At 38.7% G+C, this 26591-nt stretch overlaps 1 protein-coding gene across 1 annotated transcript in view; it reads right to left on the bottom strand.

Annotated features, from left to right (window-relative positions):
- Positions 1 to 26591, bottom strand: part of RSBN1L (round spermatid basic protein 1-like) — a 47852-nt gene that overhangs the window by 1741 nt on the left and 19520 nt on the right. The window contains exons 4-7 of the mRNA XM_014963374.1: positions 19567 to 20210; positions 7672 to 7809; positions 7340 to 7482; positions 4390 to 4557 (exon numbers count right to left, since the gene is read on the bottom strand). Coding sequence (XP_014818860.1) covers positions 4390 to 4557; positions 7340 to 7482; positions 7672 to 7809; positions 19567 to 20210 — 1093 coding nt within the window. The remainder of the gene's footprint in view (positions 1 to 4389; positions 4558 to 7339; positions 7483 to 7671; positions 7810 to 19566; positions 20211 to 26591) is intronic.

Here is a 26591-nt window from a genome sequence, read left to right as displayed (position 1 = left end):
AGATTGACAAGTAAAGCTGAATGTACATGGAGCTGCCATAATGCCAGTAAGCAGCAAGTACTGGAATCCTCCACAAAACTTCCCTTAAAAATACACGCCTATTTGTGCTCACCAGAGAGCTACAGAAAAACAAAGATCTGGACTAAGGTTTGTCTCCGTATTCAAACTGTTAGAATTCACCTCTTGTCCTCAAACGTCTCCCCCAAAGGAATGCACACTATTTATATAATTCCTTGTGACACACTATCTAGAATTGAACTAACAACAGACAAAAAGCCAAACTCAGTTCTTCAACAGAAACATATAAAACTAAGCTCTTTGTGTTTGTTCTTGAGCGATGTTTGGTTTTTAGAAAGTTTGTTTATAAATAAAATCTTCCTATTGCCATTTTTTATAGGATAAAGCTCACACTGGAGTGGTTTTGCAGGGAAAATTTATCAGCCAGAAAGAGCCTGGTTGATCAACCATCTTCAGACTCCAGTCACCACATGGAGCCCAGTGTCCCCATCACCGCTGCCCCAGCCACACAGGGACACAGGTTCAGATTCACTGGGGCCCGGGGCAGGAGCTGATGCAGCAAAACAGTTTGATGTGTTTCAGAATTTGTCTAACAGATGTTCAAGAAGGCTTTTTAAAAAGCAAGACGATAATAAATTTTTATATGTATATGGTGTTATTAATGTTTTAAGAAGCAGGCAACGACGTACAGTTTATTGGGCTTTTTAAACCAAGACGACATGTTTATTTTATTTAGGTCATGACCTCAATAAAGCAAAAAATAACCAGTCTGAGGTTATTTTCAGGGGAAAAAAAATCCCAGATCTACTACTGAAAGTACGCCAGGGAGCACTTTCAGACCACGTATTTTACTTTCAATTTTACAAAGACTAAAATGTCTCCTCTATATTTTGGTATCCATACCCCTGAAGAGGATTTAAGCAACGAAAGCAAAAAGCTTACAGAAACATCACTAGTCACTGGCATAAAAAAAAAGTTAGCTACATTAATTTTTATAATGCAGGGGTTTTTATTTTTTAATAATACATATCTGCATCTGGAGTTAACAGTATTTGTCAATGAAGTTAAGAATTAAAATCAATACAAAGAATGTTTCCATACTAAAAGAACTTCAGTTCAAAGCAGTATTTTCACAGCAGCATCTACTCAGTGTTTTCCACATTACACAAAAAATATAGTTAATGATTTAAAATAATTCCTTTTCTCAATCCCTATATCTACACGCAACAGTATACAGCACAGATTTGGTAATGCAATTCCATCACGAAATACGACATTCCTTTTGCAAACGCAAAAGAGAAAAAACTATTGCCAGATTATTTTTAATTCCACATCTGCAGATTTGATATTTAGCACAACTTTCAGATTATATTTTGCAAAACCTGAAGTTTAGGCAGGGTCTCCCCACTTCAAGCAAAATAGTAGAACAGTTCAGTTGGATGTCAAAACCCCCCCCCAAAAACATTAAATCCAAACAGAACTATAAAGATGACTTCAGAAAAAACCATTTTAAGTCCCCACTAGAGCAGTGCTAGGACCGTTTTTGGCAGTAATTTTTTTTCCTTAACCTCATTCTTCAAAAGGGCTAGACTCTTTGATGTAACTTCTCAAATGATTACAGGTTTTATGATTAATATTTCTGACCTAATATATGAAGTCTGTCAATATATAACAAATTCCTGTGATCGTAAAGAAAAGCACTAAACTTCATGCTCTGTCACACAACCTTGAAACAGAGGGGTTTAATTCTACCAATAATGATGCCATGAAGCATCTTTTGCTGTCCCTGTAAAAACTCACATAAGAAATCTTTAAAGTTTCCATAATTTAAAATTTCACTGGCATTCCTTAAGTTCTAAAGCACGCTTGTTATCACCTACAAAAACAGCATTAAGCAGTCAACATGAGCACACCACCAGCTTCTATCAGTCTTCAGTGCAGTGCAGCCTCTAAAATGTTTGCTAGCCATAGCCAGAGCTCCTCTACAATTTGTAAATATTCAGAGAAATAATAATAATAAAAAAAATCATTATCTGTTTATTTTTACAAAACACCTCAAATCAAGAGCCTGTCATATTTGGGAAAGCAAAAGTTATATTTTTGTTCTTCTAAATACTACGTGTTGTTTCCAGTTCTCTCCTCTGTCTGCAAAAACTGCTTTTTGCCTTTCAACAGCTCTGTTCCTGCCGGGTCCGAAAGGCACCAGTTATCCTACCGAACGTAAACATTCAGCCCTAGCAACTACAAAAACTACAAAGTAAATCTCACTTTCTTTAAATCTACAGCAACTTCTTGATTACAACGCTTTTTTTTTTGCATCCCCAATTCATTTTTACACTAACTGAACAGAAACTAACAACTCTGTTCAGAAAGTCTAGGAATTGTTTTATTTTCTCCTCAAAAAGAACACAATTTTTATATATGGTATCTCCTCATTAAAACACGTGCTGTTTAACTGTCGTAGTGCTCTTATCAGCCCTGGAATATCTCCAACTTTCACTTTTGTTCAGAGATTTTTTTTAAAGAAAAAAAAAACCTACCCACACCCAAATTTTTCAAGTTTTCCATAGATGTCGTTTCCTTTAAACTAAATCTACCCACAGCTTACAAACTATGGCAAAGCTAATACCCAAAATTATTTTCATGTGTTATGATAATGAAGTGTCGTTAATTAATGTAAGCCCTGATTAGCTCTCTTCATATAAGTACAGTGAAGGGGCTTTTCAAAATTATACAAAAAAGTGGAAAGGGAAAGGAGAAATTATCATTGAGATCAAATCAAGCTTGGAATACATCATGTTGATTTTTATGTATTTTTCTCCTCTATTAGTCCCAGATTTTTAATTATGCATTAAAAGATAGATTTTCAGTCCTTACACTGAAGTGAAACGCTGACACTTTCTTTTTTCCCAAAACTGAAGTACTTTCAGGTTTGTTGGGTAGTTTTGCCTATTTTCAGGTCACTTCCTAGTTTACAGTTTTTTATTTTGACCAGCTCCATTCATTTTTCCAAGTTTAAAAAGAATTTTAATGGAGGTTGAATAGACACCCTTTTCCACAAGTTCCAATAAATGAGAAGATGGTTTAGATCTGAAAAGCATGAAGAGCAAGAAAATTTATTTTCAGAATCTAAATGAACAAGTAATGATTTCCAAGGGAGGAACATCTTGTTATGAAGGTACAGGGTGAGAATGGGAAGTTCCCACAGACATTTAAATTATTATTAAATTGTTATTAATTTCATCAGGCACGCAAGTTTGGAGGGTGGGATTTTGTTTTGTTTGGGGCTTTTTTTTCTATTTCCTTTGATAAAGATTTGAGTCTCTCTCATATGTGCAAAGTATAATTTAAAATAATCAAATCTACACAGTATCTCAGCTCTTGCCCTGCTACTACTGCTCAGTCTTAATTCACTCCAGCTTCTCCCAGAGCAAGCAGGAAATTTACAGCTCCAGCTGCCATCAACCTAAAGAGGAAGTAAACTGCAAAACCTCAGAGCCCAAAATAAAAACTCATTAACATCTGAACAATCCAGTTCTTCCCCAACGGCAATTATTCCGTTTTCTTTCTTAATGAACTCATGCACCATAACACAAATTTGCATCATTTCCTCCACAGGGAAATCACTCTTCTGAATTCTAGACAGATATAAACACTAAAAACACCTTTTGCTCTTTATGTAAGCAAAGGTAGCCTCCAAAACTAAGGTCATTCTCCCAAACCAAGGTCAGAGGATCCTGAAAAATGCTTCTTACAGCTAGGCCAAGGAAGCCCATGTGATTATGGGCTTTTTATTTGGCTAAAACGTAAACAGCTTCAAATGAGATGTGTTCACTTCCTGAATCTCCTATGGGAATTCCAAAAACAGACACACAAAAACATAATTTAAAAAAAAAAAATCATACAGCCTCCTATAGGATTCTACCAAGGTGATCTACCATAAATAAGTCTGGGTTATAACAGCCATGACTTTGAAGCAGAAGCATAAAAACTTTGCTTATCTCCAGACAACACAAAGAATTGCCAAAAGGTTTTCATGCACACCTCTGAGACAGAAACTCAGGTCAGTGTAAAGTATTTTCATATCTAACATTAACTCAGGTACAGCAACTCAATTATAGCTACTAAACTGTCATTGCCAACCACCTACTAGTTTCAACCACACAGCAGAACTGTACCCACCCTAGCAGAGGGCAGACAAACTCAGCTAGTGCTCAGAGGAGAAAAAACAAAACAAGAAGTCCAGTATCTACTGAGTCTTCATTAAATCTCTAATGCTAGATTAATCTAGCCTGTACTCCTTCTACCAGTTATAAATGGAATTTCAGGCAGATGTTTTTCAAACACCTAGGTAAGTTAATCAAGACGTACCACTCTCCACAGTGCACAGCCTTCAATACCCCCACGGCAGCTGTGGTCTGGCGTTCAAAGCCTTGTCCTATGTGATCCGCATGGGCTCGGGTCCGGTCTTCAAATAGCATCTCACGGGGTTCACTGGTTCGAGGTAGGTACTGCAAGTTTTTTATTTCATTGGTAGTTCTGCATAAGAAAAACAATACTCGTGATATAGGAACATCTCTTATTACCTCATTTCCACTGTAGCCAATAGTGGTGTTGTTCTCCCATCAGTGAGAACATACAGGCAGATAACAAAAACGCTTAGAACAAATTAAAAACGTAACAAGCTATGTGAAAAATCAGAACACCTATGCAATTAAAAGAAAACAAACAAAAACACCTCCACAATGTCAGAGCCCTGAGTGCACCTGAAGACCCTAATGATTGAGCAGCCTCACCTGCAGTTTCCACCCACAAACCCAGACAAAGAGCCCAGGAACTCTATTTAAGCTCAGGCTTAAGCCTGGGCCTTCAGTGCTGGCCTGAGCCATGCTGTAGGAGCACTGGTCTTCTCCTCAAGCCAGAGGCGTGCTGGGCCACAGCCTCACTTCCCAGCTTGTCCTCAGGACTTTGTCATGACTGACCTGCCTGGCAATCACTGGACCTGATCCTCACTGGCAGACTAACTTCCTGGCTTGACCTCAGACGTGCCCCATTGCCACACACTTGCCTGAAGCACTGGAGTCTGAGCTGAATCTGGTTCTCAAACTCCAGGTCTGCCCATCCTGCCTCCTCCAGGCACTGAGAGACTGAGCCCTACCACGATCAGCCCTTGGCAGGGAAGCTGGCCTTAGCAGCTTTCTGACTGAGATACATTTTGGTTGTCCTTGAAGTCATTCTTCATCATTGACGTTTCTATAAAACCGCTGGGAAATGTATGTTTAGTTCCATGTTGTAGAACTGGGAATGAGAGGCAGCAAAATATTATTTCTTCAGGGTTTAATGAAAGTGAAGGAAACACTGCAGAGCAGGAACACAGCCACAAGACCATTTTCATGGCCACCTGGAGCTGACATTGTGTCCCACGTTTTTCCAAGAGCTGCTTATGGCCACGGTTGGAAGGGACATCTGGAGACTACATAGTCCAAGTTCTCCCACGCAACTAGAGCAGGTTGCTCAGGACTGTATCCAGTCAAGTTTTGAGCAACTTCAAACACAGAGACTCCACAAGCTTTCTGGGCAACCTGTCCTAGTGTTCAGCCATCCATACAGTAAACTTGGTTTTCTCCTTATTTTAAATAGAATCTCTTGTAATTCAGTTTGTGCCTATTACCTCTGGTCACATCACCAGGCACTGCAGAGAAGACTCCTTCTTACAACCTCCCACCAGATGCTTATACACATTGACATGATCCCACTGAGCCTTCTTTTCTCCAGGGTAAATCCCAGCTCTCTCATGCCTGCCTTACATCACCAGACCTGCTCCAATATGCCCATGTCTGTCTTGGACTGGAGAACTCAGAACTGGATGTGACACTCCAGATGTGTCTCACCAGTGATGAGCAGAGGGGAAGAACCATATCCCTCAACCTGCTGTCAGTGCTCTTCTAATCCTGTACAGGAGGCTGCCGGCCAGCTTTGCCAAAGGCTTATGGGCAACCTGTCATCCACCAGGACATCTCCCCCCCCAAATCTTTCTGTTGGGCTGCTGTCCAGTCAGTTGGTCCTCAGCCTGTGCTGGTGCACAGGGTTATTCCTCCCAGGGGCAGGCCTCTGCAAATCCCAGTATTTTCTTCATGAGACTTCTACTGGCCCATTTCTACAGCCTCTCAAGGTCCCTCTCACTGGTAGGGCAACCCTGGGTGTGTCAACCACTCCTCCCAGTTTTTATCACCTGGAAAACTTTCTGAGGGTGTGCTCTGTCCCGTGATGCTGGCCTTTAATGAAGATGTTGAACAGTATTGGCACAAGGTATCAATGTCTCTCTTACTCCAGTACCAACTGTTTTCCAACTGGACTTTGTGCTGCTGATCACAACACTTTGAGCACAGCAGTTAAGCCAGTTCTTGAACCACTTCACTGTCCATCAGTCTAGTTCATCCTTTACTAACTTGTCTATCAGGATGTTATAGAAGACAGGTGTCCAGTGTGGAACGCCTTGCTAAATTTAAGGTAAATAACATCCCTGGCCCTCTTCTCATCCATGAGCCAGTCATGTTGTTGCAGAATGCTTTCTAGGCCCTTTATCCCACTCAGCAGATGCCTTACATTTTCCCTAGTCTTTCTTTTGCTGTCCATATGCCTGTAGAAGTCCTTGTTGCCCTTCACGTTCCTTGCCAAATCCAACTCCAGATGGTCTTTGGCTTTAACTGCATCCCCTTCATGGTTGGGCAGTGTCTCTATGCTCCTTCTGAGGCATATGCCCCTGCTTCTACTTCTTGTTATGCTCCCTTTTTGTGTTTGAATTTTGAACAAGAGAACTCTAGAGACATAATTTCCCATGACACACAATATTTGAGTTCTGCAGAGGACACCCCTGCTCTTAAGCTGGTACTTATAACCAGTACCACAGCAAAGCCTGAACATGTCATTTAATGTTGGAGGTGTGACCTTTCAGATGAGAGAAGCCTTTGCCCCTTGAGGTCTTTTAGTACACACTCACATTAAGAACAGGAGTATTAACTCCAGTTTCATGGCATACGTCAGTAGCTGTATGCCTATTCACATTACCCTCCAGCTTTCACCTTAAATTCCTATTAAAGCTCCAAAAAAGGCTAGCACCTTACTTGTCCAGGCAGTAAAAACTTTTTTAAAAAATTCACATCCTTACAAAATAAAGCAACCTAAAAGCGGATTTTGAGATGAAGATTTACAGAAACATATTCTAAGATATAGTATTAACCAGTAAAAGCTTTGGGATAAAATGAATCTGTAGAGAAGCAATATTAATCAGACACTTATAAAGCAAAATAATTCAACATACCTCTTCCTTTTGAAAGGTGACTTTGGCATGTCAGCCACAGGGATCATCTGTTCTCCCGGACGTACCCACATAATGGGACCATCATCACTGTCTTTACGACTCTCTAATTTTAAACTAGAAAGTGTTCCCCATGGCAGTGTACACTAATGGGAAATACAAGCCACAATTTTGAAGTGAGTTACTTTAAAAGCTTTTTAAAAGCAGCCTTTATCTGTCACAATGAAAACATTTATTAGACCACTCAATTATCTAAGCATGTATCACATACTCTCACTTTATATAACAGCAATACGTTGTCCCCCTTCTCCCAACCCATTCCCTTCTGTCCTTACTTTTAAGAAGGGTGATTCTTCCAACATATCAAGGAATTCAGGGAAGTAATCCCCCACTTCCTCATCAACTGCTCCAACCAGGCTGATCTGTCTCATTGGGCCAGCTCTATACGTACCATGAGAGTATGTTCTTTTTACCTACAAGTAGAATATGACAGCAAAAGTTACACCAAGTCCACTACTGCTCAAAGTCTACATTCAGTAAACAAACACCTTTAATTTCCATGCTTATATTTTCTGATATAAGAATAACGAAGACTGTAGGATTAAAGATTATTATGAAATCAATTACTATGAACTCATCACCAAAGACAGAAGCTCTTATTAGAGATACATGATAACTTGTATTTTATCTATTTTAAAGTCTGAAGGTAAGATTGACTAACTACTTATTGCCCTTCAAGAAATTAACATTCCAAAGTAGGACCTCTGAAAAGTTATTAACATATGTTCTGCTCAGTAACTAGTAAATAAGGATTCTTACCTGGATTACTCAAGACTAACTAAATTTTACCTTTTTCCTGTAACACTTGGGCAGAACCCCAAGTTACAACCAAACTCTAAACATCTTCTGCTAATCATTCTCTCCAGTATGGCCTCTGTGAGTACATTAACTGGAGCTCAGTATCACAGTGAAGACGAGGCTCGTAAAGACTAAGTACAGGAAGAGAGAATGACAGTTATTCCTTCATTTTTGCTGTGCTAACACGTCTTGTGCTCCCCTGAAACTTTAAGCACTGTAAAATTCATCTCATGATAAATCTTTTATTTTTAACCTGAACAGAAACACATATTGTTATGAACTTTTTTTTCAAATAATCTGATCTGTCTTGATACATCAACAAAGTACTTAGGCATGAGATTGATGAGGATCGTTTTCCCTTAAGCTTCCAATCTCCTATTTAACAAGCTGAAAGACACAGTGGCATTATTAGATGAAATATGACCAGATCAGAACAGAGGGAAGAGCAGATGGATTGCTGCACAAACCAAGTAAGGCTCTTGCACTGCATCTCTAGACATTCTGCATCCAAAGCAAGAAAAGAAAAAAGGTTCAAGGGAAACAGCAAATGAAGCACTGCTTAGCTATCATCCTCACCCAAACAGACCATTAAAATTCCTAAAAATTATGGCATTGCAGAGGAGAATTAGCAGCAGTTCCTGAAAACAGGACTAAATCATACAACATGGAACAACATTGAAAAGCTAGAATGATGTAACCAGATGCATTCCAGAAATGCAGAACCAAATACTCTTCCTCACATCATCTCCGTCATCATACACACCCAGGAAATGGAGGACTGACTAAAAGTAGGATTTTACAAAATGTCTGAGCTGAAGTAATGGCAAGCCAACACAGCCATACTGAAAAGAGCAGTACTGCTAAGACAGAACTACTTTCTTATTTCCCAAATCCTTAGTCATACATTCCTGCTGCTTTTTCACACGAACAGCTAGTGATTTTGCGATAAAACATCAGAAAACATTAATTTCTGCTGAATCTGCATTGGCTCAGTCCTCAGCTGTATCTGCACTGGCCCAAAGCACAGAACTAAAGCACCAAGACTCATCATTACTGGCTTACTGGACAGACCAAGTCTAAAGTACCCTAGAACCACTTTCTGAAGCTACAGATAGTCATAAATCTGTTACTCACAGTTTACTGGTAAACCTAATACGCAAAAGGATGTTTCTTTCAGTGGCATAAGCAGCATTCCACCACTCCAGGCCAAGACACTAAGTTGCTGTTTTCACCCACACCCCTGATTAATGGGATCCATTTTTCTGCCTTTTTCCTTGCTTCTTTCCACTACTGTTCTCCCATGTAACAAGTGACAGACAAGAGGAAATAGCCTCAAGTGGTGTCATGGGAGGTGTCATGGAAGGTTTAGATTGGACATTAGCAAACATCTCTTCATCAAAAGGGTTTGTAAGCATTGGAACAGGCTGTGCAGGAAAGTGGCTGAGTCACCATCCCTGGAGCTAGTTAGAAGATGTGTAGATGTGGCACTTAAGGACATGGTTTAGTGGTAACTTGGCAGTGCCAGGTTAATGGTTGCAACCGTATCTTAAAGGTGTTTTCCAACCTAAATGATTCTATGATTCTCATAGCATATGATAAACTAGTTGTGGAACTACTCCAGCTGAAAACTCTACAACTCCCCCAAAAATTACTAAATGAAGTGAAGCTAGGAGAGGCTGTGAAGCTTTCAGTTGATCAACTCACCCATCTGGCTTACATACCACTATGTGTTGGCAGTGAAGCACAAAGTCAGCAAAGCATTCAAGTACAACATAATCCTTGCTTAACGTGGATCGATTGATGAATCTCCTCTATATTCCCAAAAAGACCATGTCAGTGAAAGTTAAAACTGAAAGATCAACTCAACTTTAAGCATTATTTGTCCACCCTAATTCACTCCTAGCTGTCCTGATCAGACTCCTTTTCAGGATGCAGCTTGGGAGAACTGAAATACCAAAAATAATGCTAAGATAATGTCAAAGCTACAAATGATGAGCGGTTTCTTCTGGGCCCATATTCAGTCATATCATTGCAAATACACAGAATGAAATGTTTGAGCACTTAAAAACTCTGTGGTGTGTTAAACCCAGGCAGCAGCTAAGTACCTTACAGCCCCTTGCTCACCACCACCCCCACAATGGTGAGAGACATGGGAGAGAATGGGAAAAGCAAGGAAACACAGGGGCCCAGCTAAAGACAGTTTAATAAGTGAGGAAAAGAGGAAACTGAAGAAAAGAAGAAAAAACAGCAAGTGGTGTTTTTCACCACTGACTATCTCCCACAAGCAGCTTAGTGCCCAGGCAGCCCCCAGGCAATAGCTGCTTTCCAGACCAACACCTGCCCCAGGTCCCTCAGGTTTCTACTGCTGAGCATGATGTTACATGGTAGGGAATATCCATGCAGTCAGCTTGGGTCAGCTGCCCCAGCCATGTCCCCTCCCAGCTCCTTGCCCACCCCAGCCTACTTCTCAGGGGGTCCAGAACGGGGGGGGAAAGAAAAAAAAAGCCTTGACACTGTGCAAGTGCTGCTCAGCAACAGCTAAACCAGCAGGGTGTTATCACCAGTTAGTCACAAATCCAAAACACAGCCAGGTAATAGGCTGCTATGAAGAAAGTTAACTCTAACCTATCCAGATCCAGTATAAACAGAAAATAGACCCATGCAGGTGATCAAAGGGGAAGATCTGTTCTTTTTCCCTCCTTTCCTGCTAGTATAAGGTCTCCTGAAGGCAGAGAGGGAGCCAGTTTAGGGAACTGATCTGATTTTAATCCACAAATCACCTGAAGAATTTTTTCGTTTTAGAAAATTATACAAATAAGAATTCAATAAAAACATAGGCCATTTAAGACAAATGCCTGCCCAGAAAGAATAAGAGGGAATCTGAAAGATGCAGCTGCTGACAGAGAAGAGTGACTCCCATCTCTGGACTGGGTTATAGCATCCTAACCACTAGACCCAGGTCAGGGGTTGCTATTTAAATGACACTATCTTAGATTAGGCTAAAGAAATAAAAAAACATATTAAAAGGTGAGATCACTCTTAAAGGGAAGAGCTAGTGGCGAACAAAATTAATTTTCATTCACTCCAAAAAAATCAGATTGCTACTAAGTAATAGTGTGAAAACACCCAAAACCTTCCATTGATGTTTAACCAACAATAAACGTAAAATTAAACCCCTTAAAGATAACAACAAAATAAGCAGTATCTATGGCATGTTAAGTAACAGCAACATTTTCCTTTCCTTTTACTCTCAGTACACTTTGGCTGGTTTGTTCATGGGAGAGAAAAAAAAGTTTCCCCCATGTATTTCTAAACTCACAAAAACAATGGTGATGTACTAAAACCAGTCCTACCTCATCGAATTCTATACATTAAATCATGCACTGACCACAAGTCAAATATTATTAACCTTTTATAAGGTAATCTTGCTGAATGCAATTTTACAGTGACTATGTTTTTAGATTGTTACAAAGTTTGCTCAAATAAATAGCTGGAACAATCTACATGCAGAATAAAGAAGGAATTCAACGATGAGCAGTTCTAGCATGTGGCCAGCATGATCAGAATAGATACATACACAGACAAAAACCCCATCAATTAAATACAGAATACTACAATGGACAGCTAAAACAGATGGAAATATAAAACTGAATAAATACAACATAGCCTAACTTCTTTCTTCTCGTGTAGCTTAAACTTGAAGTATGTCACCTAAAAACACACAAAAAGAGACTGTGTCATTCTCTTGCATCAAGGTAATGGAAAATTATGACAGTCAAACCACCAGTAAATTCAAAATTAGTAAAACTTTAGAATTATCTGCTTCTGTGACTTGTATGGCATCAAATGATTTTTTTAGTGTAACTTAACTTGCACAGTTTTAAATAAGGAATTCTAAAAAGCAAATATTGTGGCATAAACATCTTGGCATCTAAAAGAATCCGAAGACTAAATCTGCATATCTGTAAGACCAACAACAGTATATTTTAGCATTTTCATTCTACAAATAGGAAACACTTTAGACACTATGTGTTAAAGAAGTTTTTCCATTTTCTGTTTGAAAAAGACACGAATGGGAAGGAACAGTCCAAAGAAACCAACCGTTTAAAAAGATTCATTTAAAGGAATGTAAACTGGGGCAAGTCACAACTGAATTCCTATTTTTAATATAATAGTGTTCTGGTGGGGTTTTTTTCAGTTGAATTTCTAATATATTCCTGTGAGAATTTTAGAGGTTTAAATTTCTTTCAGTTTCTCAGCTTTAAAGCCAAGAAGTCTGGAAAAGCCATCCTCATAGAACGAAACCAAAAAAATCCAAACCCACTGAACCCAAAATAATTTCAAGAAACCCACAAAGAAAGCCCCACCAAAAGCAACCAACAAAAACACCAAACCCCAAAACATTATATCACCATAAAAATATGCTGGGAGATCAGAGGCATTCCATTTCACTACACAAGTGCACAAGCAAGGCACTTAGATAGATATTTGTACTTACAACTGAAAACAGATTTAGAGGAGTAACAGTGCATATGAAGCTGGATGTTATCTCAAACGCTGTAATCATGGAGAGGCAATGTAGCATTCTTTTTTATTTGGTACATCTTGAAAATGTGCCCAAAAGGCTTTCTGTTCCTTGCCAACTCTTTTCAAATCCATAAAAGCTTATGCATATTTTCAGTTCTAAATGGGAACTCATACTAAAGCATCAAAATTTCACAGAACAAATATTCTCCAGAATTGCTGAGTTTAAAAATACTTTTTTTTTTTTAACTTTTAAACTATATGCACATCATACAACTTTTGGGGATTGGAGGGGGTGGTGGTGTGTTTTGGGTAGGTTTTTTTGGTGGGGTGGGTATTTTGGGTTTGTGTCTTTTTTGGTTGGGTTTGGTTTTTTTTTTTTTAGTCAGGGTTTTGGTAGAAGAGTATGATACATCGACAGCTCTAGCATCATTCAAAGGTGATCCAGTATCACTAAAGCTTTTATTTTAACAAATATACATCTCCCACGTGGAAGTTTCTGCAAACACAATCCCAATATTTTCACTGCAGTATAGTTACACCAGTGTCTTTTTACCACTGTGGTTTGTGTATCACTTCACATATTCCACCTTGCAGCTGAAAGCATCAAATAATAAAATGGATGGACAGACATTTTTAAAAGCAGGATGACCTGTTATTCTGAATTCCAGTGCTGCAAAAACAGTGAAGCAGTCAATAAAGATTTTTTTAAAAGTACTTTAAGAATAGCATCAATTAGATACCTTCATGGAAAACAATCCTGTGAAAGCAAAGTAGCTATTATGCTCTTGTAGCTCAGGAAGATCTATGACAAGGTTCAGTCCCAGATCTTGTCCAAGCTGCCCATAAAAACTCTCAGTACAAACCGCTAGCGTTTTTTTTTAGGTTTTTTCTTAATACAGAATATGAGATCCAGAAGAGCAACACAGAACTGTCATTTCACATTTATTGGCTGAAACTGTCAAGAAGCAATCTGGAAAGGTAACTACCTTTTAAGTGGAAAACAAATGAGCATGTGTTGCATATTTCTAATGTCGTTCCATGTGAACTGATTCTTTGTTTAACGCTCTTCAATGAGTGAATTTTTTTTTTTTTTTTGCTTGTAAGACAATAGGCTGCCACCATCTATCAAAAAAGACTCTTACACAAGTCTTACAGATTATCTGATTGAAAAAGAATAGGGTAATATATACAGTTTAACAGAGATAAAATTCAGTTCTTCAGGGAAAATTAAAAAGGAGGCTATGCTTTGGGGAACTTGTGTTAACAGCAAGCAGCTGCTAAAAACCATTAATACTTTTTAATAACTAAATATTCAAAGAGCTTAAAAGCAAGAAGAGAGTTCTATTGAAAGCAAAATTCTGCTGAAAGCTACTGAAACATGACTGGAGACACATAGTTTCAATATAAAGAATTCTTTCCAGAACACAGGAAATATGGAAAAACACACTACACAAATCTTTAGTAACAAGAAAATGAAGCCCTAACCATTTCTTTCAGATTCTCTTTAAAGAAAGGTATTTTCAGCAATTCCCCTTCAAATACTACGAGTATTTTTCAAGCAGAATTTCACAAATTAGAAAAGGAGTAAACAGCAAAAACCTCCCCACAAAAGATAAATTTTTAAGAGCTCAACAAGGAGGACAGCAAAGAGAAGATAGTATTAAAAGGGGCTAAAAGAAACCTGGAATGAAAAGCACTGTGTGCAGAACTTTAAGTGAGGAAAACCACTCATTTGAAAAAATCACAACACAAACATGAGCTATTATTACTATTGCATTTCTTCCTCTAAAATACGTATGTTACCCTTTATACTGTCTGAATAGCCAGTGCCCCATGCAGTTAACACAGGCAACATGGAATAAATTTCTTCATGCTGAGGAAAAAAAACCAGGAAAAAGTATTTCTCCGAAGATGCATACTGCCTGCTGTTACAGAATGGGGCTGATGGTATAGGCTCACACTCATCCTTGAGCTGCCACTGACATAGTAAACTAATATAATTTGCTAATTTGGCAATAAAAAGAATTTCCAGAAAAAACAGCTAGCTAGATACTCCTGCCTGAACCACCCAGAAAATAAGATACTAAAAGCTAATAAACATGGACATGTCAAAAAAACCCAAAAAACCTATCAAGCCAAACTAACCTTTCTTTCTATGACAGGATAAGCTTTTCCAGAGCACCAGTACACACCCTGACATCTGCATTATGTTCTCAAAACTGCACGGAAACTTGGTCTAGTAACAGCAAACAGTGGGCAGTTTTAATTTGTCTGCATTCACACAACTATCACTATGAAAGGACCCATTTTGTGGCATGCAGCAAGGATCCTTCCTTTGAACACGATGTGTGCTTATTAGACCTGCAGGTAACACAAAGCTGCAAACCTACTACAGCAAAGGATCAAAACTAACAAGGCCTTTGATAAACCAGGAAGGGATCTGAGTACACAGGATATAATTCAATTTGAATAAAAGCAAAGAACTACACTCAGATATATATAATTACCCACATAAACATGAAAAGGGGAGTAACTCACTTAGCGGGAGCTGCCACTACAGCAGATCAAACTGCTTGAAAAAGGCAGGAATAGATAAAAATGAGCAATAATGTGCAAGACACTTGAAGTAATCTTCTCATACTACTTGACAACAACGCACCAGGCAGACTCTATCCTTTTTCAGTACTGTATTTTAAGAAAAATAAGGGTGACTGAAGAGAGCATAAGAGGAGAACAGTAAGACTGGTAAGGGTACAACATGTAATGGCAAACTGAAGTAATTCCAATTACTTCATGTAAGGAAGGGAAAAGAAGCTGTTGAGCAATCTGCAAATACAGAGAATACCAAAAGAAAACCATAAACTGTTTGCCTTGTCCACTAAAGATCAGAAAAGAGGCCTGGCAGGAGGATTAAGATAAGAGGGCAAACAAGAATAAAGATTGTTCAACATATTTGTTGGGAAGTGTGGAATCACAAATCTCCAAACACACACATCAGACAAGCATTTGTCAGATATAGCTTAAAAATTAGTCAATCTTGTCTTGAAGCACACGAATTGTTGGGTATTGCTCAGCATTTTACATCACCTGTTCTAAGAAGGTGCCTCTAGGAGAAGACTGAAGCACAGTAAAGTCAATCCACTATGCGCTGTTATGGTTAAACAAAAAGTGTGCACTTTGGGGTTTTAGCAAGGCAATAAAAATTTGGGCTTACCCAGCGTGAGGGCACAGTAACAGGTTCTAAATATGAGAGGCATTTCCCTCAACAGCACTAAATAGCTTAACTGAAGTGATGTAAGCTGCAAGTAGGTGGCAAAAGCTGATTATTTACGTTCTTTGAAATCTTCATAAGAACCTGACAAGTAAGACTCATATCTATCAGGTACCTGATGCAGCTGTTGCTACCTACACAAATGATGGAGCCCAAGAATGTACACACGTCAGACAGTTTCCCACCACCTGAAAGAGTAACTTACTGGTTGTAAGGATACCCAGAATAATTCCACTTTGCCCAATTATAGAAACAGTCTGACCAAGCCTTACAGAAACAGAGGTCACAGAAACATAGCTGTTCCACTACCCTGAAAAAAAATGAAGAATTAAGGAGTACTTAAACTTAGACCCAGGCTAGGTGATGACAAACTCCCAATTCCTCTCCCTCCAAAATTCAAAAGCTCATTCTGATGAGACAGAACCAGCTCCAACACAAACTCCTCTCACCTGTACCTGCTCTAACTACCCTCAAGCTTCTGCCCACTTCTCATCTCCTAACAAGTGAAACTATATTACTTCTGTCTGACACAGGAATATTGGGAAGCAGAGAGGAGTTCATTTTTGATTCTACAATTGTGAAAACTAAATTACTGAAGAGGTGCAGACTTTCCAGGCAGACTTAAGAGGACTCCAACAGTTTTGATCTCGCCAACAGAATCTACTGTGGGGAAACCTGCATTATACCACAGAACTCAGTGACTTTAAAATACGCATTACTTAAAGCCAAGAAAACTCATCTGCTGCAAAACAGGAGGTGGAAGCTTACTGAATAGTAGTGAAAGAATCAACCTGAGAAATAAAACCTGATAAAATACTCTAAAATACTTTCCATTTCAGGCTTAGCTCATCTGTCTTTTTTTTTTCATTTATATTTTTTTAGATCTTTTTAAATATTTACATGTCAGACTGATTACATGTGCTACAAATGAGTTCTCAAAAACAACCAAATAACCTAATGTACTGAAGTGAGCCTCATTTCAGCATTTTAGTTAAAATTAGCAAAGCAATACCCAAGTTTCTTAAGACTAAAAAAGGGTGAGATAGATACTTAGAGTAGACTTGATGGAATGAAGTTCCTACTTAAATATCAGAAAACCACTCTCCTCTCAACTGAGACTATGCAACATCTGCTGGACATCACTCAGGCAGCTCAGGACAACAAGGAATGCAGCAGCACAGAGGTTTTACAATGCAGGAACAGAAAACTACATTTAAAATGTCATTGAAACACACTGCAACAGAATATCTGAATCCCTTTAAAAGACTGACAAAGAACTCAACAAGACAGGAAAATATTATCAATCTGCACAAAACTTAACAAGTTATGCAATCATTTATTACCTCTTATAAATGTAGGTAGAGGCAGAAAGCGGAAAAAGAGGGGTAACATACTAATGAATCAGAAATTTACACATACACACAAAAATACAGCTGAAAGCTAAAACCACAGAATTCACAACTCTCAGATTCAAAAACGTCCTGTCACACCCCTGGAGGATGAGCACTCTGACACAGGATTGCTATGAGCACTAGACTCTCGTGCCCCTTCCTAGACATCTTTGATACTGGCCCAAGTCAGAAAGGAGCTAACAAAACCTTGCAAATGTAGCAGATTACCCAAGACAGACAACATCAGCTCCCAGAGTAACACAAAAAAAAAAAAGAGAAATAATAAAGGAAAATAGAATCAATAACTAGGCAACCACGATACTGACTTCAGTACTCCAGGGAACACCAGTGCTGCACAGAAGACGATATGAGTAAGCCCAGTGTACGCCTGCGTACATTATTTATACACACTACATCCTTCATGTTAGCAAAAATACACAGTGCCAAGAATTTTCTGTCAAGCAAACTCTGACAAGTGATTAAATGCTACAAATACTAACTGAAAAACAGAGGAAACAAAGGAAGATGCCAGAACTAAACCTCCAGCCAAGCAAAATACGGATTAGAAGACAGACTAAAGTTGACCATTTGAATGCTATAATAATACAGTTTGGCTTCTTTCATCTACTACACTCTCTCTCTGTTCCTCTTTCACTTACAGAAAAAATGGAAATTATAATCTCAAAACCAATGATCACAGGACTAATTTAAGTACAGATATTGATAACACCATCATAGTACCAAGTTAATCCATCCTTTCAGTAAAATAACTCCATTATAATTCACAAAAATAGAATTTGGTCTTCTCTTAACAATTTCTTTAGGGCATATACCAGTGCCTATGCTTACATTAATGCTGCTCAGGTTGGACTGCAAGGTGGACATGCTTACAAGGACAGATCCACCTTTTTTGTATGAAATTACCTAATACAGAACAGTTCTAGGTAACTGCCCATAATACATTCTTTGATTTATGATTCAGTTTATATACATAAGAGAAATAGTGAATATATCTCATAGAATATTCATATTCCTTGGCAGTGAAAGTCTTCTTAACCAGCACCGCAAATATTCTCTTGCAACAACATTTCAGTTTTGTATATCCTTGTGGATAACAAACACGTGAAATTTGTCAATAAATACATGAGTGGTCCACCCAAATGTTTTTATAACCAAAGAAAAGAAAGGTATGTTTTTCATCAAAAAGATGACAGTATAACTTACACTTGAACTGTTCATAATTGTCTAAAAAGTGAAGACTAAGTAGTTTAAAGGTGTTCCATAAAGCATCTAAATTCACAATTAGGGAGTTAAACAGGCAATTTTGAGCTGAAGTTGATATAATGAAAAACAGCATTGAGTTTCTTCATAAATTGTTTCAGAGTATCTGTATGGGCTTTACATACATCACTAAGGTGGCAATCCAAAAGAGTTAGAATTTTTTTTTCCCCCTGAACTTAAAAGATCTGAAGTATAAATAATTTACATGCAACAGTGGTGTATCTTCTACTACAAGTTAAGAAATAGCAAAGGTGATGTTTAATCAGTAGCTGTTGTTAAGACAGTATACATACATTTCTCTCTGGAAAATAAAAGTTTAAAGAAAAAAATAAAAGAGAGATTCAAAAGCTGCCTACCAATTTGCCAGGTAACTTAATAGCTTTCAAAAGAATACAGCTAACAGGGGGGAAATGCGAAGGTGTAAGGATCAAATTAGTAGCTACGTTAACCATCATTACATTCTCCTTTAGGGATGGATTTAGAAGCTTCAAACTACAAATGCAACTAATTAACTGTGCCCTAACACAGGTTTTATGTATAACATTATTCTAATGAATTAACGCATTTCAGTTCTATGAAAAAGTTCATACAGATAAACTACAGTTCAGATGCTCGGAGAGCCGCAGCTAAATCATTTTAACCCTCCAAAACTCAGTTACGCTTCAGCTACAGAAACAAATCCAAAGAAACCTACACAGACACACATGCAAACGCTTCCCCTCCTCCCCAAAATCCAACTGTTCGCTTCATTAGTAGGCTCCACATGTTTAACATTGCAGAACTAATTTATTAAAGAATTCCCTTGTTTTTAGGCTTCTGCGTCATCCACATCGCACAAGCCCCATTCACAGTTGTTTGAAACCATTATATGACTTTAGAAAGTAAAATGTATAACCTCTTACCTGAGCATGAAAATTTGACATAGTCGTTGTCTCTATATCTTTCTTTCCCAAAATCTCCATTTTCACTGGTGAATTGGGAAAATTAAACGAAAAGTAGTCTAAAAAGTCAGGTAAATAAGTAGCTGCCCCATGAACAATACCCATTACATAGTAAGCTGCACAGTTTTCATTTTCACTAAAAACCAGACCCACAAACTCTTCTGCAAATCTCTCCATCTCCACAGGAGATAAGTGGGAGAGTTCATTACTGTAGGCATGGATAACTGATGCACCTCCGTTAGGCTGGTGCTCAATATGAATCAGCTGTTTGAACTCCAATGTGTCCAACCTTTTGAGTTTATTTTGAACCCGTGGCTCCTTTAACGAGACAAATGGAAACTCACTGTTCTCTGGTATCTTGGACTCACAGTCCTTCTTGGGATCCATATTTTTCCCATTGAAATCCTTAAGATGATCATCTATGATGCCTTTGGCTTCCTGATCCTCAATATCAGAAACCAATCCTGAGCAGATGGTCTGAATGGATTTGCTGTACATTTTTGGACGCTTCCTCTTCTCATTCTCTTTGTGTTTCTTTTTCTTTTTCTTCTTCACTTTTTTAATCTGTAGCTCTTCTGCATTGGTTTTTGGTTTCTCCTTCCCAGCTGTTGAGAGGAAGAAAAGATATCTTAAGTATTTTCACATACAAAATATGTACTTAAAAATCAGGATTCAAAGTTACCAAAACCCTCACTGCGGCACACACAGACCAGAGACCAACACTGAGGGTCACCATGTGTATCTTGCTGAAAATGAGTAGTAAGAGACACCTGCCTTGTTCATACTATGACTGACAATAAGCTGAGGGGCAGGGGGGGAGGAAGGGTAGGAAATCATAAAAAAAAAAAATCACAAGTTTCCCAAGGCTGCTTTCACGATGAGTCACAATCCTTAATCATATCCTTTAACTGGTCACCAGCAATTACTATACCACACAGTTCAGAGACATTGTGACAGCTGTCAACAAACGGTGTCCAACAAAGGGTTTACAAAGGGTCAATGAACATCAACCATCATGAGCAAGCTGTTCACAAGACACCACTGCCAGAACCTACCTCGTCAGATGGTTTTACACAGTCATTCTTCCAGAACTAAATAAACTTTGTTGAAATACATGTGGATATATCTAAAAACTGACCCCATACGTCTTAGAAACACAAATAATTTAAACAGAACAAAAATTCCAAATAAAAACGAAGAGCCAAAGCAAAAAACGCAACCAACCAGCCACCAAAAAACAAAACTTTACAAAAACTAGTTTCAAGTTTATACAATATGCAAGCTGAACTGAAAACACTCATATGGCCTAGAGCCAAAAGTACTCATTTGAGGATAACACATTCAAGCAATTCCCAAGGTAAATAGTCTCTCTTGTTTTAAAGTCTTTCTTCAAATGCTTTTGTGGTATTTCTGCAGGTAATACACATGGTAGACAAAAAAACTTCTGTCACTACACCACCCTGAAGTCTCACAGCTGAAATCATTTCACGATTTGATAAATCAAAATACTGGGCACGTTATGGCACAAAATTATATTCACAACAAGCGATTCAAGATCAGCAGCTTAGACACAGAAGTTTAGTCTTGCAATGAAATAAACAATTTCTAAGTAACCTCAAATTCACTTGAGTTACGTTAGCCCACCTCTACTACCATGCTGCAGCAGACTATTTTCAGCTTGCAATACTCAGCCCAAGTAAATAACAGTCCTTGAAAAAAAACAAAAACAAAACAACAACTAGATCACAACTGCTGGTACATGGAATCACACATTCTTGCTGATAATTAAGAGGTCTGGATATGGAAGTACAGATACTGGAAAGGAGAACAAGCAATTAAGACGCTTGCCTCTGAGCCTCTTGAGGTTTGTGACAGGAGCTACATACCTCGGGGATTTCTGAAGTGGAGGCAGGCGAGCTAGTTATCTCTGCAGCTTCCATTTTGTCATCTTGTAGGGGAGAAGTGCCCTGAGGTCACTCATTTTTTATTTAGCCCAAACAAAGAAGTGGGCTCTAGGATTTCTTAACCTTATGCACAAAGTTCATAGAATCATAGAGTAGTTCAGGTTGGAAGGGACCTTTAAAGGCCATCAAGTCCAACTCCCCGCAATAAGCGGGGACATCTTCAACTAGATCAGGTCCATTCAACCTGACCTTGAATGTTTCCAGGGGTGGCGCATTTACCACCTCTCTGGGCAACCTGTTCCAGTGTTCCACCACCCTCACAGTGAAAAATGTCTTCCTTCTATCTAGTCTCAATCTACCCTGTTTCAACTTAAAACCATTACCCCTTGTCCTATTGCAACAGGCCCTGACAGGCCCTGCTAAAACATTTCTCCTCATCTTTCCTTTAGCCCCCTTTAAGTACTGAAAGTCCACAATGAGGTCTCCTTGGAGCCTTCTCTTCTCCAGGCTGAACAACCCCAACTCTATCAGCCTGTCCTCATGGGAGAAGTGCTCCAGTCCTCTGATCATTTTTGTGGCCCTCCTCTGGACCTCTCCTGACTGCAGGAATACACAACTAGAAAGCATCGAAGAGTCTGCAACTACTTCAAACTCTTAAAAAACACTTTGACTTTGCATTTTAAAATTGTTTCACTCTAAACACAGAAATTATTTGCTACACTGACAGATATCACAAAAAAATCAAACATTTCCAGATACTATATTAGTTTGAATACAGAAAATATGGAATTATAGCACCAAATGCTGCACCAAGGTGAGGCAGAGGTTATCTGTCAACCCCCTTCACTTGTTCTCAAATGGAGCTCAGATTCTTGTAGGCGCTTGTCACTCAGATCTGGAACTTCATGCACAGCAGGGAAAGGGTGGAAATTTATCTTCACCGGGGTTCAATCAGCAGTAATGTAACCAGCAACAAACACAACACCTTCTAAGTTTAAACCAAGAAGTTACTTGCTACGGCAAGAGCCAAATTGCTTTTTCATACTTTAGCACGTCCATAATCACCAAAGAAAACCTTAGACTGAAGATCACCATCTATATGCCCTTGCTGAACATCCAGCTATTCAATTACGTTCCATTATTACTAGTGAAAGTGTAAAGTGCTTACAGAAGAGATGGATATCAATCTGTGTCTGTGCAAAACTACCTCAGAAATCGTAGACTTCTGTTGCTACAGCATGAGAAGAAAGATCATCTGATTTCCCCTTTCCATCTGGCCCATTCCCTGCCTTCGATTATATTTTCCGAGAAGTTTTATTAACAATCAGTTTCATTCAATGACTCCTGTTGTATGTGGTGGCTGTTTTTTTTTAACCCATCACTTAATGTATTTCACAAATGCAGCTACACAACACAAAACCCACCCCCCCCAAAAAAAAAAACCCAAACCAAAAAACTACCACCCAACTGAAAACCAACACTTCTAAGGTTATAAAATTACGAAGCTAAAAAACAGGCTTTCTAGAGCGGTGGTCGATGCCCCAAGCCTGTCAGCGTTTAAGAGGCATTTGGACAATGCCCTGAACAACACGGTTTAACTTTTGGTCGGCACTGAACTGGTCAGGCAGTTGGACAAGATGATCGTTGTATAGGTCCCTTCCACCTGAATTAGTCTATTTTGTTCTAATCAGCAGTGAACAGCACTCAAAAGAGCAAAGCCATAGTCTCAAAAGCAGTGGTAATTTTAAGGCAGAAACAACAACAAAAAAAGTCCCAATGTAACACATACAATTAAAATCAGATACACAGAATGTAAATCAGTGTAAAATTATGCAAAGTTCACATAAACATGTCCAAAAAGGTTTGCATGCAAAACCAGCTGTAAGGCCATGTTTGAGTTAACTTGTTACACACCTACGTGAGTACTCAAAATCTTATTAAGAGAGATTACACTAAGACATTTTTGAAGTGAAGAACATTTATCATTCTCCGTGTTTGTTTTCACACCATCTCCATGAAACCTTCAGAAGGGGGAGAAAAGCTCTTAACCACAGGATAAAAATAATTTTTCTGGTATCCAACACAGTTCTCCTTCCAGCTTGAATAGAATTTTTCTGTTCAGCTTTAAATACAGGTATTTCAATAATATAGGCTGGTTTTACTTTTGATCACAGAGCACCAGGATTATACCATTTACACATATATCGATTTTTTAGGTTCATAATACACACTCTCCCAAGTCATGATTAGTTGTTTTGAGCCTTTTTCAAATTCACACAAGCTTATGTTACTGCATACACAAGACAAATTCTGTCAAGAATTCTACTTCATTTTTAGACTGGCAGCAAATGACATACTTAGGAAAAATTATTTTTAGACACTTGAGACAATATATTTCATACAGAAAACTGTGTTTATATTATAACATTACATTGAACACTGAAAGAGTGGAGAAATGTCAAATTCATAATTATTTGTTTGGCCTTCCAATGTGGGATATATGGTACACTGGAGCAGTCTAAGATCTCTTTGCCACAGATGGGTAGATAGAACTCCACACTCTGCCACCGCTCCTGGCACTCAGTCCTGCACCATTCCTGGTACTCAGCAGAAAAGTGTTCACGTAACTGCTAGATTAATGAACAGAATTGGTTCACAGAACTGTTAAACAGGAACTAGAACATGGAGATCACCAATAGCAGGCAACGAGGAGCAGCAGAACCCACCCCTCAGCAGCACCAGCAAACCACTCAATCTGCTGAGCTACACTGCCCACCTCACCTTCATCTGTCCACACTGAGGACAAGGCTAAATTTTTAAAAGTTAAAAAAAAACAACAACCAAACCCCACCCACTACATTACCACATATGAGATAGGACCAAGTTCCTAGCAAACCTAACTAGAATGTTTCCTAACCAAAAAGCTTGAACTTTTAAATTTAGTGTTAAAAGTTACACAATTTCTCATCTTTTTTTAAAGATAACATTCTAGTACATTTAACTGCAATTAAAAAAAGACTACAATTTCTTTCCTCTGCACCACCCACACACTCACTGCACAGTGCCTGTTCCCAATACTGCCTTGACATCAACATATGCTCAACTTTAGAATATTTGTGTTCAATTATTTTAATGTACAGCCAAAGCTTTCCTGAGGAATACAGACATGAAATGGAAAACTGATTTCTTGAAGCAGTATTTCTCAGCAAAGCTTGAATAGAATGAGGAGGGGGCACATTTCTAGCCTAAGGCTTCTGCTCTGCTGAATTGCAAAGATCCACTCTGAAGTGGGTGTTGAAAGCTGCTCAGAAGTTGCCAAGACTTCAATAGCAAAGGAATTAGTTTGCTGAAATACTGGAACTGCTATCAGCAATGCCCAATAAAGTACTTTCATCTGATTCTTCTTTTGCATTAGCTGTAGAGAGGAGCAGAAACACATTCATTCAGTAACTCCACTGCTGCACGTATCAAAATACTTTAAAGCAAAACGTGCTGCTTCCTCCAAACCCATTAGCGCTGCTTTGGCACTTGGCTAACAGACACCGAAGAAGAGCTGCCTTCAGCATCTCCCTTGGGCAGCCAGCAAGCTGCCTCACAGCAGACATGCAGAATTTGATGAAAACACAAGCAAGCAATCCAAAAGGCTAAATAAAGATCCAAACAATGTTAAGGCTAAGATACAGGAGCTAAGCTTTGTTTTAGGCAAGATCTGGCAGCAGCAGCACAGTGCTTGACGCAAAGCTAACTCTCTCGCACCTCTCAAGTAGTTACTACTGAGGGACACTCACATCCCAAAACCTTCAAGGTAAGTGTTTGGGAGAGCCTTCACCAGAAGTCACAATAAAGATGTGTACATACAGATATACATACACAACTGCTGGAATCTAATTTCAGCTAAGACAGTAGCCATTTTGAAGTGCTCCGAAATGCATTTCGACAAGCACAGCTATTCAAACACCTATAAGCAAAAAACTTTTCACACTGCACAATCCAGAAACACAAGACAGAAGCAAGACTTTTCACTTGTATTAAAAGTCTTTTAGTTAAGGTGAGTGAGAGAACTGCTTTGGGACTCCAAGAATGAAGAATATCAGGGGCAGGCAGAAAAACCCTCAGCACCCTTACACATTTACTGGACCTTTCCTCTTGACCTGATGTTAAAAAGCAGACTGAGCCCACACTCTACTGAAGTGTAAACGACCAAAGGACAGCAGAATTTTGATTTTGCTTCTGCTCTTACTTGGCTAGCAATATACGCGCAAGGATGGAGTTATAAAACTCTCATTATATTTTTAAAGAAATCAAAAGAATGGAATTCTGAGTTCATTCTGTTTGTGCCTGCACACACTCAAGCAACAGCAGAACTACCTCTAAACCACTTTTAACCTTCTTCTAGGCAAGTCAGGCCTTATATACCACTAACACTTCTGCCACCACATACATCTACATGACAGATAGATCTTTCAAGGTAATTCAGTAAATGTTATTTCTTTGGTGCCACAATATCCCTGTCACAGCACAGGACCTATTACTAAGGACTGAAATTCTGAACTGTTCAAATTTTATGCAAATAAGCCAATGCTCTGCTATTACTAGATGATCCATACTTGCAATTATAACTGCTGCTACAGAGCCTGAACTCTGGTAGCTACAGATTCCTTCCAAGTGTGAGTTTTTATAAGAAAACTCAAGAATTACCTGAGGTTTACTTTATGTTGTGTTTTTTCCATGAGATGGCTTGACTGAAAGTTTTATATAAGCAGAGGGCACAAACATTTTACTCCATTCACTTGGTTCAACTAGAGCAGTGTTTCTCCATTTTGATATCACAGCCCCCAAAATTATTAGGGAAGAAATTTTGAAGTTTAAAAAAAAAAAACCACCACAAACCCAAACCAAAACTCCAACATTAACAACATGAAATTGCTCTTTTCACACAGTTTTCTAACTGACAGCTAGTAGCAGGAAGGGACAAGCATTTTAACTGCAGCCAGTAATTAAAGTCAGTTTTCTCTTCCATACTTTAGAACTCAGTCACCAAAATTTAACCCTTGAGAAGTGCTGGGGGGGGGGGGCTTGGGG

The sequence above is a fragment of the Calidris pugnax genome, unplaced genomic scaffold, assembly GCF_001431845.1.
Source record: "Calidris pugnax isolate Ruff unplaced genomic scaffold, ASM143184v1 scaffold44, whole genome shotgun sequence".
NCBI lineage: Eukaryota > Metazoa > Chordata > Aves > Charadriiformes > Scolopacidae > Calidris > Calidris pugnax.
Note: the sequence above shows the minus strand (reverse complement) of the source record. Positions and strands in the feature narration are given on the sequence as shown.